The sequence below is a fragment of the Cyrtonyx montezumae genome, unplaced genomic scaffold (genome assembly GCF_038088225.1).
Source record: "Cyrtonyx montezumae isolate F1298 unplaced genomic scaffold, pur_monq_1.0 scaffold_7, whole genome shotgun sequence".
In the NCBI taxonomy this organism is placed as follows: Eukaryota; Metazoa; Chordata; class Aves; order Galliformes; family Odontophoridae; genus Cyrtonyx; species Cyrtonyx montezumae.
The window spans coordinates 29,767,703-29,785,441 of NW_027072078.1; the positions used below are offsets into that span (position 1 = coordinate 29,767,703).

The 17,739-nt window shown below is 40.7% G+C and overlaps 1 protein-coding gene across 5 annotated transcripts in view; it reads left to right on the plus strand.

Moving 5' to 3' along the window:
- Positions 1-34: 34 nt before the first annotated feature.
- The window catches only part of CCNT2 (cyclin T2), a 21,392-nt gene continuing 3,687 nt past the window's right edge, over positions 35-17,739 (plus strand). Inside the window, exons 1-7 of one of the 5 annotated variants that reach the window (XM_065750328.1) lie at positions 35-226; positions 441-522; positions 7,105-7,233; positions 8,251-8,311; positions 9,335-9,397; positions 15,452-15,497; positions 16,841-17,004. In XM_065750328.1, the coding sequence (XP_065606400.1) occupies positions 207-226; positions 441-522; positions 7,105-7,233; positions 8,251-8,311; positions 9,335-9,397; positions 15,452-15,497; positions 16,841-17,004 (565 nt within the window). In that variant the 5' untranslated portion in view covers positions 35-206. Of the gene's footprint in view, positions 227-440; positions 523-7,104; positions 7,234-8,250; positions 8,312-8,541; positions 9,398-12,838; positions 13,415-13,506; positions 14,709-15,451; positions 15,498-16,840; positions 17,005-17,739 lie in introns of those variants that run through there. The other 4 variants (XM_065750333.1, XM_065750330.1, XM_065750331.1 and 1 more) reach the window with 4 other exon arrangements.

Here is a 17,739-nt window from a genome sequence, read left to right on the forward strand (position 1 = left end):
GGGCCGCGGGAGGAGGGGGAGGAAGTGTCATGGCGGCGGCGGGCTCGGGCGCGGGCACCTCGGCGCGGGGCGGCGGCGGCTCCTCGGCGGCCTCGCGCTGGTTTTTCAGCCGCGAGCAGCTGGACAACACGCCCTCGCGGCGCTGCGGCGTGGAGGCCGACAAGGAGCTCTCGTACCGGCAGCAGGCGGCCAACCTCATTCAAGACATGGGCCAGCGCCTCAACGTGTATCCGAGCGGCGGGGCCGGGCGGGGGAGGGGGCGGCGGGAGGAGGGGCCGCGGCACGGCTTTGTCGCCGGGGTTCCGGCGCGCGTCCCCGCCCCGCACAGCCGCGCTCCCCGCGGGGCCGCTGTCCCGGGCTCCCGGCCCGGGCGGAGGCGGCGCGGAAGGCGGATGGGCTCCGTTTGTCGTTGTCGCCGCTTCCTTAATTCGGCGCTCCAGATCGCAGCTCACGATAAATACCGCGATTGTTTACATGCACAGGTTTTACATGCATCACTCCTTCACGAAATTTAACCGAAACGTAAGTGCGGCGCCGTGCGGGCGGTGCGGTGGGTGTGCTCTGAGCGCGGTGCCCGTGCGATGGCGGCGGTGCGGCTGACACGTGCCCCGTCCCTGCGCTGCGCTGCGGGGCCGGGTGTGTTCCAGCTGCTTGGCTGCGGCTTTCGGTGCGACGGTGATGCAGACATCAGAACAAATAATGCAGCATTCTGAGTTTCTTTCGTGGCTTTCTGGGTTTTTTTTCACGTATTCTGCACTGACTTTGCAAGAGCGGTGAATGGTGATAGTGGGAGGTCGTTAAGTGGTGATTATTTTTCTATGAAACGTGAGGCAAGCTCATGCTGCAAGCTTGGCACCGTGACTGTGGCATTACAGGTCTTGGGGGATAATAGCTGAGCCTGAAAGCACAACCTGAGATAAGCTTCATCAGTCTGAAAAACTTGTACGAGAGGAAATGTGTAATGTGTGTTTGCTCATGCAGTGATGGGGCTGATGTATATACAAATCAGAGGGTACCTTCGTAGAGCTGCTTTCTAATTGTACAGCAAGAACAGCACACGTGAATAAGTTCGAGCAGGCTTTGTAATTAAATGTCGTGGAATTGCAGTCCGGTTGGGGTTGGAAGGGGCCCTGAGGATCAGTATGGCAGAAACACTTGTAAAGGACCTAAGCAAGAGAAGGCAGTGAAGCACTTGCTCGATCCTTCTCTGTGCATGGTGCTACCATTGCAGCAGTACCTGGAGCTGCTGCTGCATTCGGAGCCTTCTGTGGCTGTGTGTGGATTTGATCAGCTAGGCTGCTGCTTGGAATGGAGGGGTCGCTGGAGAGGCACCCCAGCGAGGGCTTGTGTTGTCACATGGCACCCATGAGATGAGTGCTTGTCCTCCCAGCTCATAGCTGAGGAGAGACTTAGATAGCAAGAAGCTTTAGCTGCTGTGTTCTGCTTTTCACCGGATGCTAGAAAATACCAGGCCACTTGGAACAGGAAGCACAGTGCTGCCTGGATTCGTGGTGTCCTCCTTCTGAAAACTAAGCCTTACATTGCATTCGTGAGGAACTCCAGATGTTAAAGGAGAAGGTGTATCGTTACATTTAATCTCAGGTAACAGTATTAGGTAGATGTTTCCCACTGCAAGTTAGCACTGGGAAATAGTGGTTCCTGTTGAATACCTTTCTGCAGCTGTTAATGAGGCCAGACAGTAGCTTTCTGTGTGTGCTGATGGAGACGTTTCTTTCTCTCCCTATTCTAGGATGAGGGGGGTGGTCTCAAAGTGAAGGTGAGCTGCTTCTGGAATTCACACTCCCATACCATCTGGCAGGTTCTTTGTAGAGAAAGCAAAAGCCAAGGACTGTAATAAATACTTGATCTCAAATCTCCAGAGTGCTTGGCAGGCTGAGAAAGTTATCAGTGTTTATCAGCTGCAAGAAGAAGCTAACCCTTGGAAGTTAAATAAGAAAGTACTGTCAGTCTTGAAGTTGAGACCTAGCTAAAATGGTCTGTGGGGGGAATCAGTTATGTTTCTTTGTGCGTGCATGTAGTGATACTTATCTGTGGATAGAAGCAAGGCAGGGGTTAGGAATTTAGACCACTCCATTGGTTGGAATTTATGATCTCCCACTGGAAAAAAATGAGGTGGTTTTATTGGTAGGTCAGTGTTTTTCGTTGAGTAATAAACACCTGAGTACTTCAGATCGTGTATGATTGTGGGGTTATGCAAATACACGTACCACACGTCCTGCATTGTTTTAATAAACAAGTCTTATAACAGGAGGTAATTTACCAATAGGTGTTGTGTTAATTCTATTGTTTTTATCTTAAACATAATGAATTATTGTTTAACAATTCTGCATGCTTTCAAGATTGTTCCCTACTCACAGATGTGATTCTCACAGAATTAACTGCAGTGCTTTGGGTCAGTAGAGCCACAGGGGTGGGACACAGCAACGTGTGTTGCATTCACTGCTCCAAAGACCAAACATCCATATTTCCAGTGAATCACTGCGGGTTAGCAAGTCGCTTTCCAAATATTGTGGTTTATCTGCAAGGAATATACTTCTAGTTACAATGATTCCAGCATCAAATAATGAGTGCAGAGGAGGGCGAGACCCTGCGTGGTTGATGTGCTCCAGCAGTGAGGTGGAAACTTGCTCGAAGCTGGTAAACAGAAATGGGTGTGCCATGCAGATTGCTTTTCAGTACGCATCTTCTCAGCAGCAGTGCGAATTACTGCGTTAGCGTTGACCGGAGCGTAACGACTTGGGTTTGCTGAGCAGAAATGTTGTCAGAGCTAAGATTGGGGTGGGGGAGCTTGCTGGCTTTTTATAGAAAGCACTGGCCTGTTAGTGATGCCTTAAACATCTGAAATAGTATTTACAGAAGTTTCTTAATTTTCCTGTAGTACTTTATCTGATGCTATATAGCAGACACCACTTATAGAAGTGTATTATTCTGTACGCTGTGACTTGAAGAACAGAAGGGGGAGGAATCTGTGGTATGCTGGAGATGAGAGGTAAGGCGTCCAAATGGTAGCTGTATTTTTAAATCTAATCCTTAGAAATGCCATGTGGAATACCAAACAACTAGTTGATGATGTCAAGTTTTTTTTGTACCACACAGTGGGACATAGTAAAGTGCCCAAAGAGAGACCACAGAAGGAATTTTTCCTGAAGTGCAAGGTAGGTGTGAGTTGAGTGTGCAGGGGATGGGGGGTTCTCGTTTCCCATTCCTCTGTTCCCTTCCTGTTTTCTGTACCTCATCCGAACTGCAATATTAAATAATTGATTTTGCAGCTGTGTAAGTTCTTAAAACTTTCATAATACGAACGAAATTTTAGAGAGACTGTTTTTGGACACTCAGCTGTTTTTAATCTTTCATTTTGACATATTAGCTCTTTTGACAGAGTTGAAGCTGCTGGTAGGAATTATCAAAAAAGTAAAAGGCAAAATGTGTCCACTCTTAGAGTGGCACTTTGAGCTCCATCGTAGGCTGGAACCACCTATTGTCTGAACTACCACACATAAAGTATAAAAACATGGTAATGTTGGTATTGAAAGGGAGTTCTTAGAAAACTGTGTGCCTGCTGGAGATGCATTCTGAGGTGATTCCCAATGTCCTATAGCAGCACTGCTCCTGCAGGATGTCTGGTGCTATTCATTGTGAAAAAGGACTTGTTCCACTTGTGCCAATAGAACTTGCTGTACAATGCCCTTTGGCTGACATCAGAATGACACTTGTATGTTGTGTTTTTATTTCCTTGGATTCTGGTTCTCTGAGCTAGTAGAAAGTGGGGTATAACTTCATAAGTATTGCTCAAACCTTACACGTGTTGGTTGTGTGATAACTTACTTATGTTATTTGGCTTTATGTCACGTGGGGGTGCTTGTGTATAAGAAGCTTACAGCTTTGTCAAGTCTGTCATTAATACTGCTTTTTTGCTCCACTTTGTTTTTTTCCTAAGAATTAGAAGTGAATGAAAGGTTAATGAGTAATTTTGAAGCTACACGCTTAGCTGAAGGCTGTGCATGCCAAGGCCTTTATTAGGGTTTTGTTTTCCTCAAATCAAGGGAGACAAAAGTATTGACCTGCTCCAAACTGGGAAAGCGTTCCCTAGTTCTAGACAAGACAAAGACCTGAAATTCTTTGGCAGAAGCCAACGCTTCCTTTAAGTAAGTAGATAATCGTGGTGTGTGTAGGTTTCTGATGAAGCAGAGCTAAGTACCTGTTAATCAGGTTGACTTTCATCAGCCTCCAGAACCATTTTGTGTAAGGTCCCAGTGAGGAGGCTTCTTGACTGGAAGTGACACCTCTTGCTACAGTACAAAATATCCTGAAGTCAGCCTGATGAGCACTGGACTTCTTTGGAGTGAAGTAAAGCTTAATTGCAGTCAGACATCAAGTAATGCTGACTGAGAATTTGCTGATAAATTGTACAGTTCTTAGTGGTTTGGTTTGAGAATCTCTGAAATGTAAATATCTCCATGGTAATTGCTACAAGTTGCACTTAAAAAAAAAAAAAGTAAATTTGGAAAGTTCCACATGTGGGATTTGGAACTTCACTTACTAATTGTGTAGAAATAGACCTTTGATCAGGATATAACTGAATTAAACTTCTATGCAAAGCCAGAAAAACAAAGGCCTGAATGCTGGAGCTAGGGACGATGTTACCCTTGGTGGATGGTAGGGCAGGAGGGAGGGAAGAACAGTGCTGTTCTTCAGCTCAGCTGTAAGGCACTGCTGCAAACATCTGGTTTAAAAACTTAAACCACTGTCATGAAAGGCTGGGAGTTGTCTTCTTTTGAAACGTCTTCCCACTGTCCTGCCCGTTCCTGATTCTGTGTACACATAACTTAGTTTTTTTCTTCCTCAGGGACTGCACTGTGCTGAGTCCTTTCAATGCCAGTTTTGGTTTTCAGTCCAGCAAAGTCTACCTCGTTGTCTCTCTTTTTCTTGAGTAAAAAGAAATGGAGCCTGTTCTAGCCTGTCTGGTATCCTCAAGAATATTTTGTCACGTTTGTCCAGTGTGCTGTGAAACTTGCTTCTCTACAGCTTTATTATTAACTGTTTCCAGTTTCCTTCTCAGTAGTTCAGGTTTCTGTGAATAGCTGGGCCTTTGCTAATTTGGGTTGGGATTGTTTCTGAGACCATAATCCTTGCTCTTAGGCTGGCCCTCCTGTAGGAGCTGCTAGCATTGCATAACTTCTTTAGTTACAGCTGCCCCAGATTGCTGCAGCACACCATGGAGGGGTTTCCACAAAGCTCATTGGGATCATCTAACTATGAATGCAGGAGGTTTGCTTGGGCTCTTCATTACTGGACTGGAGCACTGTTTGCTCTAGAACATATCTTTCTGTAGCCTTCATGCTGTGTTACATGAGAGCCTACTGCTGTGTCTTCATCAGAGCTACTGATACTGGAGCTTTCTGAGCTCCAGAAAGTCTTTCATATGTTGTATTTAAAAGTTTGTCCCCTGACTTAACTGAGGCATGTTATTTAGTTCATCCTAGGGAAGGGAATTTCTTCCAGAACTTCATGTCTTTATTTCAGACAGTGTGGGTATAAATTTCTTAAAAGCTGTCAGGACCTTAAATCAGAGTGTTAGCCTGGCCTTGCTCAGTACTGCTGGCATCAGACTTCTTTTTTTTTATTCATCTGTAAGAGTTGGGTTATGAGTTTCTTGAAAATGGAGTTCTTTTTTTTGTCTCAGTTGTGAAAGAATTTGCTCCCTGTGACTTACTGTTTTTGTTACGTTTGCTTGTGGGTTTTGGTGTTTTTTGTTTTTTGAAGAGTATTAGCTTGCTTTCTTGATGCACTTCTGTGCCTCATAGGGTACCTCACCTCCTTAGGGTGTCAGTTTGTCCCCAATCTGCCAACTCACAAGTTTTACTTAAGATCCAAGCGGATGCTTCAGAGGGATTTGAGGAGATTTCAGATGTATCAAGGGAGTACTTTTTGCCTCCTTAAATATTATAGGTAATCACTAAACGTTCCATGCTGATTGGCTCATTGCAGTCCTTCGTATTTCAGGAGTTTTTCGCCAAATGTTTCATTTTGGCATAAAAAGGGGCTGCTTTCAAAGAAAAAAATACCTTGTAGGGGGAAGCATGATTGCAGTTCCAACTCCTTTAGTCCAGTTCTGTGGGGTGATTAAATGAGAAATCCAACACTTGTTCTACAAGTACTGCACGTTATTTAAACACTCATCAGGCATTTATTTTTGAAGTAATGAATGAATGCTTGATTCTAATTCATCTGCTGATATCTGTGTGAAGATTGCTGCCATCATTTTAATTTGTGTTTAATGTGGGCAACTTTTGCATACAAGAGGACCCTGACTCTTTTAAGTCATACGAGGTTAACCAGATCACTTACCATAGGTGACAGCTAGGCACAAACACTCCATTTCATTGTAGGTGATACAGAACTGTGAACTGGTGGTTTGCTGCCAGCTTTATGGAATTATCTTCATACATAACTTGTCCTTGCTAACGTTTGCTATCACTGGTGTTTGTGAGTCTTTGTGCTTTGCTGTCCAGATGCAGCTGGGTATGTAGTAAAATTTCTGGGAGCAAAATTCTTTCTGTTCAGTCAGTGGCTGTGCTGTGATGTTATGCTTACTATGCTTATTTGTATAACCTATATTTATATAACAGTCTGTTTTTCTTCAAGTTCTCTGCCAAGTTGCTTGCTTTTTTAGGGGAATCACATGCTATTGGAACTTCATCTCAACTTTTTTAACTGTTATTGGAAAAAGTGCTGTAATGGCTCACTACCATGCTAGAACTTAAATGAACTTTCTCATCAAGTGTATTTAACTTGGAAAGTGTGTTCTGGTGTGACTAAATCTATTGTTTTTATGTTGAACTAGAATAAGGTATGAGGTCAACCTAAATAATGTAAGTTAGCTTTTATGCTACCCCTCTCATATGCTGCTGGGAAGGCTGCATCACTTAGACATTAAACCATGATGAGTTACTTTTACCATTTCAGAACTGCTTAAAAACAAGCAAAATTCAACTTCTAAACCTTTTCTAATTACTAGTTTACATTCTCCATTGGAAAATTAAAATCCTGTTTGTAAAAAGTATGCATGTTTTTCTTCTTCAGATTATATCTCCTACGGCATTGTTCTTGGCTGCAAAAGTGGAAGAACAGCCACGGAAACTCGAACATGTTATTAAAGTAGTAAATGCATGTCTTCATCCTCATGAGCCACAACTGGATACAAAGTGTGATGTAGGTAGAAGTCATGTTTTTTAAGATAATCAGATGATGCTTTGTCTCATGAGCTGTTACATTGTCTTGACTGGATTACTGCTGTCTACAAATGAGAAAAAACTTGTGTTTAAATAGTAATACAGATCTGTTGTATTATTTAAGATTGCCAATTGAGGACTAGAATATTTGAGTTATGGCAGTTGAAAAGATTCCTCCTCCTTGAGCTCACATTATTTCTAATACTAAGGTATAGTAAAAGTCTACACAAGACATTAAATAGGTTTCGTGCAGGGTTCTATATGTCACATGTTTCATGTAGAGAGTTCAGGGTGCTGGCAAAGGGAAATACTCAATGTGAGGCTACCTGTGTGCCACTGTCTACACTGTGTTTTGAGGGATGCCATACAGATGTTCTCTGCTGTACATTTGGTCTTCCAAGCATCTGCCAAACTTTGTACAGCTCCCACTTAATAGTTCCCATTTTATTTCCTTTTATGATGATGCTTAGAACCATATGTACAAGGAAGTAAGGTAGAAATGCACCAGAGTTACTCTGCTTAATTATCAGGCTGAGCTAGTTACACCCTGCTGGACCTGAACTGACAATCAAAACTATCTGCCATGCTCCCAGTTCTTGGAATGATACACGGAGCTGTATTAGATGTATATTTGAGCCTGGAACGAGGCTGCTTGGGTATCTCCACCTTTATTTTAATGCACTTGTGATAACCTGCTTTGAGATATTTGAGTTGGTTTGCACTGGCAAGCCTCTGCAATGTGTACGGCATCCCCCGCTCCAGAAAATGCTCTGCTGGAATTATCAGCTCTTACTGGGAAAGGTGGTTAAGCTGGCGTAACTAAATGTGCAGTAACATACTAATGGATACAGGGAGGTGTTCTGAGTTGTCAGCACTCCCTGGCATGGATAACAGTCTTTAATGTGTATTGATAATGCCCATTAGTTAAAAAGGAAGTGTATAATTGAAATACCGAGAAATAAATACTTATGTCTTGACGTTTGCTTCTTTGTTTCAGGCGTACCTTCAGCAAGCTCAAGAGCTGGTTATACTTGAAACAATAATGCTTCAAACTTTAGGTATGTCTTTCTAAATAGCTTTTGTGCAGACAGCTTCTCATGAACCAGTAATGGGACCCAGGTAGCTGGATTTTTTTGATGCACTGTTGGTATATTAGAATGTCACTAGTTTTTGCATGTAAGTTGTGAGTTTAGTTTTATATTGTGTTCATTTTGGAGAAAATCAGTATACCAATACTTCTCAAATGTTTTGGACAGTTTGGTGAAATAAAAAAAGTATACCCTTCAAAACAGTAGTAATGGTGCGGATGTGTCTTGATGTGAGGTAGCACGTGCTGAGTTAGCTGTGTGTTCTGTAGCAAATGGTAAAAGCTTTATGCCAAATGCTGTTCCCCATTTTGTCTTTCAATAGAAAAATGTTATGTGATTGAGTAGGGTTACTGCCTCTGAATATCTGAACATATACTGTTACCATTTAATGGATTCAGCTAATGCCAGAATCTGATAAGAAATCGTTTTAGCTTTAAAGTACTGTTAATAAAGACAAAGCTAGCAGGCCTGAGAGCACTGACTTAAATACCACTGACTGTATCTTAAAAAAAAAAAAAAATAGTAGTGACCTAATTCTTAAAATAGCTTTATAAATAGAGAGAGGTTTCTGGAGGGACTAGCCTATAAATTGTCTTAATTGATAATGTTCTGGATGGAACACATCTCTTATCCCCAGAAATGATTGAACAAAGTGCATGCATGTGCACGTATTTCAGTGTCTGTGATACAGCTTGTACTGACTTACAGATGTACTAGAAACTGTTCATATGTCATACTTTAAACAGATCATAGCTTCACAGGTATTATACAGAACATGAGAGTAATACAGGAGTGTTGATCTCTGAAGGGCTCTACTATCTGCCATTCAGAAATACGAAAGGATGCAGAATAGAAGGTACTTAAAGAGTGTTCCGTGATCAGCGTTGGGAAGGCTTAGCAAGCATTAGGCCTTTGGGAAAAGGAACAGTTTTCTTTTCTGTGTATTTTACAGATGAAAATGTGTTGTTCTAAAATATGTTCTTAACTCTTAAGGTTTTGAGATTACCATTGAACATCCCCACACAGATGTTGTGAAATGCACGCAATTAGTGAGAGGTCAGTGGCTTTTATCCCCTTGTGTAAGCCTTTTTTCTGCCTTTATAGTAAACTTTGAAGATGTTATTTGGTAATATGATCTTCTACTATGTTGTCTAAAGAGTTTGTTTAAAGCTAGTTCCTAAAAGCCTGCTCTTAACATTTAGAGTTTGATGAAGGGTCTACTTCTCTGTCCTTCATGAAGCTTTTGCTTACTTTTTACTTTTGAGTGATCCATTCCACGTCTTCAAACGACAGAGCCTTTATTAGCTGAAAACTAAATTCTGGGTTGATTTTTTTCACTCTGAAGTAGTTTTACGATTAATCTTTGTGTTAAATAGTGGCTAATCCTAGTTTTCAACCTCAGCAAATCTCACAAGCTGTGAGATATACAGAGTGCATAGCAGGTCTGCTATCACATGCAGGTACTTAATGATGTAATTGTTTTTCTCAAGTAGTGTACTAATTTCAGTTAGGTGGTAACAAATGCCCAGCCTTTCGTTTTGTGCATCCTCTAACTTGCATGCCTCTCATGAATGTGACTCGAGCTGCAAATGTGTTGTCAGTATTTTTGTTGAGCTTTGACACACGTTTAATTCTAAAGTCTGTTTCCTTTAGGACTTTTAGTCTTCTCTTATCGTAATCATATCGGGGAATCAATTGAAGAAGCTCATAAAATAGGCTTTTGGCTTTAAATCATGTCCCTTAATTTAAGAAATGCTTGGAAATAATTAGACTGTAGTTGCTGACCTTTAGTCATTAACTGTTGTTGCAGTGAAAAATAACTAAGTTTAAGTGCTTCAGAGGTCTTAGTGGCCCTGTAAAATATCGGAAGGATCGGAGCAATGTGGTTAGGTTACTGGGTTTGTTTTGTAGTAATTCTAGGGGTAAGGTTGTTCATTGAAGGGAAAGAGTTCTTTCTCACTTGGAAGTAGCTTACTAGAATTGGAGGGGAGCTGGTGTTATGTGTAGCTTATTTGCATATAAAGTAGCTTTATCACAGTCCTTGCAATTGGAATGTTCTTTGCTTTCTGTCCAGATTCAGTTGTGACTCAGTGTGTAATAGCAGCTAGTATCTTCATAGACTGCATCAGCAGCTGTAAGGTTTTGCCTCAACTTTTCTTAGCTGTTGGCCAACATGAATGTAAGCAGGTTTCATTAATATGAGTGAGCCCCAGCACTTCAGCTCAGTGTCTGCGGTAAGTGGTAGTGTGCCTAGTACAGGACTTCCACATTTGCACTCATGTCTGATGGAAGCTTACAAACAGAAAGGCATCCTGTTCTGTAAACTTCACTTCCTTCAGTTAAGGGTAGCTATCACTGTACAGTTCAGCTGTTTCCTGTGTGTGCTGTATGCTACTTTCGTGTACTAACAGTTCATGCATTGAAGGCAGATGTTATAATTAAAACATTAAAATTTAAAGCCCACACTTAATGTCAGTGCAGCTTAACAAAATTCTCAAAATTCAAAATTATATGAAATGTTGAAATCTGGAGATTTCACCTAGGGCTGAAAGTCTGCACACCTCAAGAACTGGTGCAAGGTGAACGTAGTACAATTGATGCTTGAAAAGCTGCTGAGCTGGGTAGGTGTGCTGCTTCAAGTGTGTACATAAATAGAATTCTTGTTAGGATATCCTTCTCCTAGGGGTGGTAGGGGCTGTGAACAGAAGGCTCAAATGTCATGTTTTTAAAACATAGGGAAAAAAATCAATTTAAAATATGAAATATGTAGTGATCCTTGGAAGAAGTTAATTAAGTAGAGAATAATTACTATGGAATGTTAATTTTATGTATTAGGTGAATAAATATATGGATTTCTGGAACAGTGATACTGTGATATGATTTTAGCTTTCTGTCTTAACATCTGCTCTTTGGACAGTGTTGCTTTAATGTAGGTAGGTTCTGTATTTGGATATCCAGTCCTGAAGCTTTCAATGCATGCTGAAAACCATTGTCTGTGGTAAGCCCTTAATGCTAAAGAGATTGATTGAGTAGTTAAAGCAATGTGGAGTCCCTTCATGTGGTTCTGATAACATCTTCTTAGCAAAAGGCATTATTCTAGAAGGCAAAGCAAGCTCATCTTACATGAAAGGAGTTTTAACTCATCTGGGATTATTATGATCAAAACCTTCACTGCCTCTTTGAGGGAAGATAATTTGGCTGGTTGTTTAACTGTCAGAGGGTACAAAGTTAGCTGAGGACTTCACAAATCCTGACTGGATTTAACAAGGCTGTTTGGCTGCTCAGTACACGTGCACTGAATTGTCATGTTGTGAGAAAATGCCCTGCTCCCTCAGAAAAGCTGGCTAAAAGTTAAGTTTGATGAAGTAGCTGAGTAGATGCCTCATTCCCTATATTGCTTTTTGTTATCTTGCTTACAGAGTGGTGTGCTTTGTGCTCTCACTGTTACCTGTGTTAGTCTGTAAGATATTTCCTTTAAAAAATCATATTCTGTCGATGAGTTTCAAAAGTTCCAGCAAAGTCCTTCATCAGAAGACCCTCTAGCCAGAAACAACTATTGGAAGTCGATCTAGTAAGTAGGAACTGGTGCAAACAATCTGCTTGAACTTACAACTAAAGGGAAAGTTGAATTCATCTCAAGATTGAAAGCTTTCTGAAAGTCATTTTAGACAAAGTAGATTATTGTTGATAAGGTGTGACTGGATGCGTATATATATATACCGACTCAGGATGCTTAGGCATAAGATATTTAATTATTCATTCTGGTTTTCAGAGGTTCATGAGTTCATAAAATTGTTCTGTCTTTACAGTTTAGTCAGTATAGTAGTCAAGGACAGGTGTGGGCTCAGTCTGTTTTCTGCACCATTCTTCCTCAGTGCCAAGAGACTGAGAAGAGGAGACAGGACCATCATTCCTTAGGATCCCACAGGTCCTCTAAGGAATCTTGGGCAGTGGATCCATAAAGGCCAGTCAGCAAGCTTCAGAGCCCACTCCAAGGATGCTCCAAGGATGAAGAGAAAAAAGGAAGAGGAAAAATAAAAGCAAACCCTTTGTTCCTGGTGCCAAGCTACCTTTACTGGGTTGAATTCTAATTGAGTAGTGAAGCTGCCCTAGTGCCAAGAATCATCGCAATGTCCTCTTAAGCTCTGGTGCAGAATGTCTGTTCTTAGCTGCATATGGTGTAGCTTGAAGTGGGGGAATCTCCTCATCTTCATCTTGGGAGCCAAGTCTTCAGTTATTCCTTTTTTTGTGTGTGTTGCTACACAACCTTCTTCTGGAACTGAAGATGGGATCACAAGAATTTCTAGGATTGTTCTCATTACTTGGCAGGTCATAAGGTATCTTGAACACCCATGATCCCTACTGATCACTTGTGGAAATTGCACTGCCAAGTTCTTCAAACATGCCATACTGTGGTTAAGTCAGGCTGATAAAGCCTCAGAAGAGATCAGTTCGGGGACAACTTAGATCTTGGTATGATAAGTGGTGTGGAAAAACCTTAGACACCAGCTGTAGTCCAGCCATACTCCAGGTGACTTTAACGTTCTGAACATTCACCTCAGTCTTTTTCAGGCCTGTTCATAAGGTTTTGAAGTGTCTAAAAAAAGTAAAGCTGCCAGACCTGAAAACCTATGCTGTGGCCTCTTCCAGTCCTTTCTAGATGAAATAAGTGTCCACTGACAGCTCCTCTTAGAGGCCTCTGGCTTATTTTCCCTCAGAATGATTTCCAGTCTTCTGATGTTGACTGGCTTACCCCCAGTCTTTTTTTCTGGGGAAGCTTTCATGCTTTCTCAGGGTCCCAGGCAGATGGAGCCTCCGTGCTTCAAAGGGTTACTTGGCGATTGCATTCTCAGGATTATGTCAAGGTCAAAGATAACTTTGTTGAAGAAAGAAATGTCTTGGAGTTCTATCAGTTGATCTGTGTGACCACATCCATAAAGAGCATTTTTACTTGACACTGGGAATTTCTTGGAGTCAGTAGGCTTTTGGAAGTTGCATCAGGCAGCAGGTTTCAAAATCTTGACTATTAAGTAATCCCCCGCCTTATGGTTGCTTCTGCGGCAGTGAGACAGGGTAGGTTTTTTAATCACTCCTGAATGAGAAAATATCCAACTTATTACTAATGTCTGATGTCAGTCATCTGTCCTACCCTATTACAAATCTTACGAGTTGTAACAGGCAAGCTGTGCTAGCTTGTTTTAACCTCTGTACTTGTTTGATTTGGGAAATGGACTTTCTGCTACTTTGCCATAAGGGAAATAAAACACAGGAACCAAGATGTACTAGGTTTAATTTTGGTGGGTGAATTCTGCTGAACAAAAACTGCTCTAAATGTAAGAGTTTGGGACAGTTGTTTTCAATTGTGCCTTGTCTTTACAGAGATTTTAATTATTGGGCTGAAATTCCTTCTGATTTTGTCAGTGTTGATTATTTAGCTGTAAATCCACTGAAACAAGTATGATACTGCTTGTAGTATAGGTAAGGTATTTATCACATTAACTTTTTTTTATTGAGGCTAAAAATGTGTGTTTCAAGATGTGATTCTTTTCTTCCAGGTATGTGTTTTGATTTACTCAACTTTCAAGCTGATGTTAAATAGAAGTTTTCTGGCATCTGCTTTTCTTCCTTTTTTGAGAGAGCCATTTCAGTGAGAGTAGAGATGCTTCTTGGTCCGGTCCCTTAATTACATGTTGTAACCATACAGAACGTAGAAATTACTGACGGTCCTTCAAACATTCATTTGAAAAGTGAAGAGCAAGACATCAGTTTCAGTCTTGTTAAACCATTCTGTTTTCATTTGTTTTTATGATCTCGTTTTACTTTTCCCCTTTTTGGTAATACTGCCTTGTGCTTTTTTTTTTTTTTTTTTATGAGAGGGAGTGGAAAAGAGTGATCTCCATGGCATACAACTACCATTATAGTTTGCAAACTAATTATAGTATAATCTGTCACATAGCTCACCTTTGGATTGTTAAAGATTAGCAAAACTTGCGTGCAGGAATGGATCCTGTTATCTTGCTCCTTCCATGTTCTTTTTCAGATTACGGCACTGTCCATTTATGTAGCGTTAAGACAAACCTGATTTATACTCTTTGGCAATCATTAAAAATAGTTAAATCATGATATTAATACACTTAAAAAAAAATTAAATGTTAAAGGCCACTGCAGTATTTCTCAAATTTAAGCAAAAGATCATTTAAAATAAAGTTTTGTGACAGTATACCCTTTGACATAAAATTCAACAATACACTTTCTGCAGGTAGCACTGATTTCAAGTGATAGCGTCACAGTAAGAATTCAATGAAGGCTGCATTCAATCTTCAGTTAATACCATTGTGCCCAGCTATCCCATTATGTACATGTTACAGTAAGTTCTTTTACTTGAGTGAGGATCACTGGGGTTTCACTGGTAGGGGTCAATGCTAGATGGTTGTAACAGTGTAAGTCATTGGCTTTTTGTTTCTGGTACGTTGCAGTCTCTTGCATTTTTTTCTGACTAAAATGCAGTTGTTTACTACTTATCAGAAGCTTTGACACAGGTTTAACAAGTGTGGAACAGAACGATATGAGTACTGTGTGCTCTTGATTAGAGGTAGCCAAAACCTTGTTTTTCTAACCATCTAGCTTGGGAACTGTCTGTGTTCTGAGGTCCTGGGGGAGAAATGTGGTTAAGGTTTTGTGGGGGGAGGTGGGTTCCTCAGCTATATTGTAACGTTCCTTCAAAGAGCAGAAGTTGCATTGTAGGGATTGGTTTTTGCAGACTGCCTTGCTGCAGTCCACGTATGGGTGGGGGGAGGAAATCAGGTGTTTCTAGAAGAGTGCTCTCTTGTATGAGGCTTTAGTGGGGTAGATAAGCAAAGGGAAACTGTACTGTGGGTTGAGTGAGGGGAGAGAGTCAGTGGCCCAAAGGATTGGTCCATCTCCAGTTACTGAATGTAACGGACACTTCTGTATTTTGGAAAGGCTTTCCAGGCTAGCTAGCTAAATTCCAATCATTTCAGTGAAAGTAGTAAATGGTGCTTTTGGAAGGTAAAGCTGTTTTTAATTTTGGAACAAACCAACTTAAGTTAACATAGATTCTTAATCACTTTGTTTTTCCTTTTCTTACAGCAAGCAAGGATTTGGCACAGACATCCTATTTCATGGCTACCAACAGGTTGTTATCCTGAACCTCTTTGTTGCACTGTTGTAGCACACTATAGCTTCCTTTACTGCAGGGCCCCCTACACGTGTCTTACCCTTGTTGCAACAGGAGACTGGGCCATCTACAGTGGTGGTACCTTTCTGTTTGCAGTGCGGTGTATTGTACAAGGGCTTGATGGCACAAAGGGGTTAAATGCACAATGAGAAGTGTAGTGGTGCTTTCTGATGACATTTTCTCGATTGTGAGTGCATAAGTCTAAAATTGGTAGCCTGAATAGCAGCTAAAGATTACAAAGAGCTAAACTTAACCTAGAAATTCGAGGATCTTGGTAAGTACAAAACTATTTTTAGTTTACACTTTTAGTTAATGGCAGTTTTCTCTTAACTTTAAATATATTGCAATCCAGTCTTAACTTACGAAATTGTAGTGGGCCTAAATCTGGTTGATTTTCTTTCTTTTCAAAAAGACTAGAATTAATCCAGTGTTTTTCCTTTTAGAAACAGCTCTTTAATCTTAATATACTGTTTTAAAACTTAAGTACTTACATAAATTTAAGTTAATTGATTCCAGATGGGGATTGTGAATGGACAAGCTGTTGTAGAAAGACAGAATTTGAGAGTAGGCTTTAGTGTTGGTTTCTTGATGATTGCAGTTTATTTCTAGCAAGACAACATTGCACTTTATTAGGATTACATTAGATGTATCTAGTATTTAAGTAACATCTACTGGTTGTCAGAGTTATTCCAGACAAACATTTCACAGTGGTTCTTTAGTGGGTGGAGTTCTGTATTTGAAGCAGCTGTTAAGACGAGCTGCAGTAAAGCAGTGAAGCTGAACCAAAGCCTGTGTGCTGCTGCCAGCTGGGAGCTACAGCTGAGATCATAAACACCACCAACTCAGGCCTGGTGAAAGCTAAGCTCAAGAGTACTTCACTTGGTCTCCGTGAAACTTTGGGTGGCTTCATCTAATTGTCTAAATCAAAGACTGTATAATGAGCTGTGTTTTGTTTTTGTTTTTTTTTTACTGTAGGTAAAATATTAATTGACCATATTACATGAGTTTCTTTTTTTATTACTTAAGTATAGAAGAATAAACGGTAAATTTATTTACTATTAACCAGACTTTTTCTATGAAAAGCAAATTAAACTTTGTCAGATCAGTGCCTTGCCCTTTGTTTTACTAAGGCAGTAAGGCATCTTAAGAATTTAAACAGAAAATTATTCTGTGAACTGCTGTTTAACTGCTCTTGTTTGACAGATGATCTTAAGCTGTATGTTAATGGCTGATTTGTTTATTTTTTCTGTTTTACATGTTTGATTTCCTTTGGGTTCCTCATTACAAAATGTGTGCAACAGTCTTCACCTTACTACGTTCTGTCTTCAGTACAAGCCTACAGTGATAGCTTGTGTGTGCATTCACTTGGCCTGCAAGTGGTCCAACTGGGAGATTCCAGTATCAACTGATGGAAAACACTGGTGGGAATATGTAGATCCTTCAGTTACTCTGGAATTACTAGATGGTAAGTAATGCTGCCTTTTCACATCCTGGAATTCAAATCCTTATTACTGTGGCTGTGAAAATAGTGGCATAGTACATTGGAAGAGCATAGTTTTGATTCCTAAACAAGTCTCACTGATTTGACATACTGAATCCTCAGATTAGAGGAAGGTATAGGAGAGAGAAGAACTTAAGAAAACAATTTTGAAACCCATCTTATTGCAACTTGTGAGATGGGATTTCCATATACTTTTTGTAGGTGCAGGTTAGAGTTTTGCTTTTAAATGCTTTCCAGAATGAGGAAAATAGGTAGAAGGATGTCTGTGCAAATCCATGCAGTTCTGGTAATTTTCATGTACATCAGTGTTGAAATTTTCTTGTTTTACTGTCACTAAGACAACTGCTATCATGTCATAACATAAAATTGCTAAGTTAACTTGTTAACTGTTCCACAGGAGTGGTAGAAGCCTGCAGGCATTACATGGCCCACCATAGCTCCCCATGCCCTGCTTTTCATGTCTGCTGAGCTTTTATTTCTTAATGACAAAATTGTTTGGAAGTCTAAGCAGATGCCACATGAAGCACAGAACCAGAATGAAGCTGAGAGTTCAGATGGTCCTGTCTTAGGGTTCCTCGGGTTGTATCTGTAGCTTGAAATGCTACTCTGCCTTCTCATCTGGCAGTTGGTCATACGTGTGTGGTGAGCAGGCATCACTGTGGTTTTTAACATCTCATTTCAACATCAAAAACTATTGTT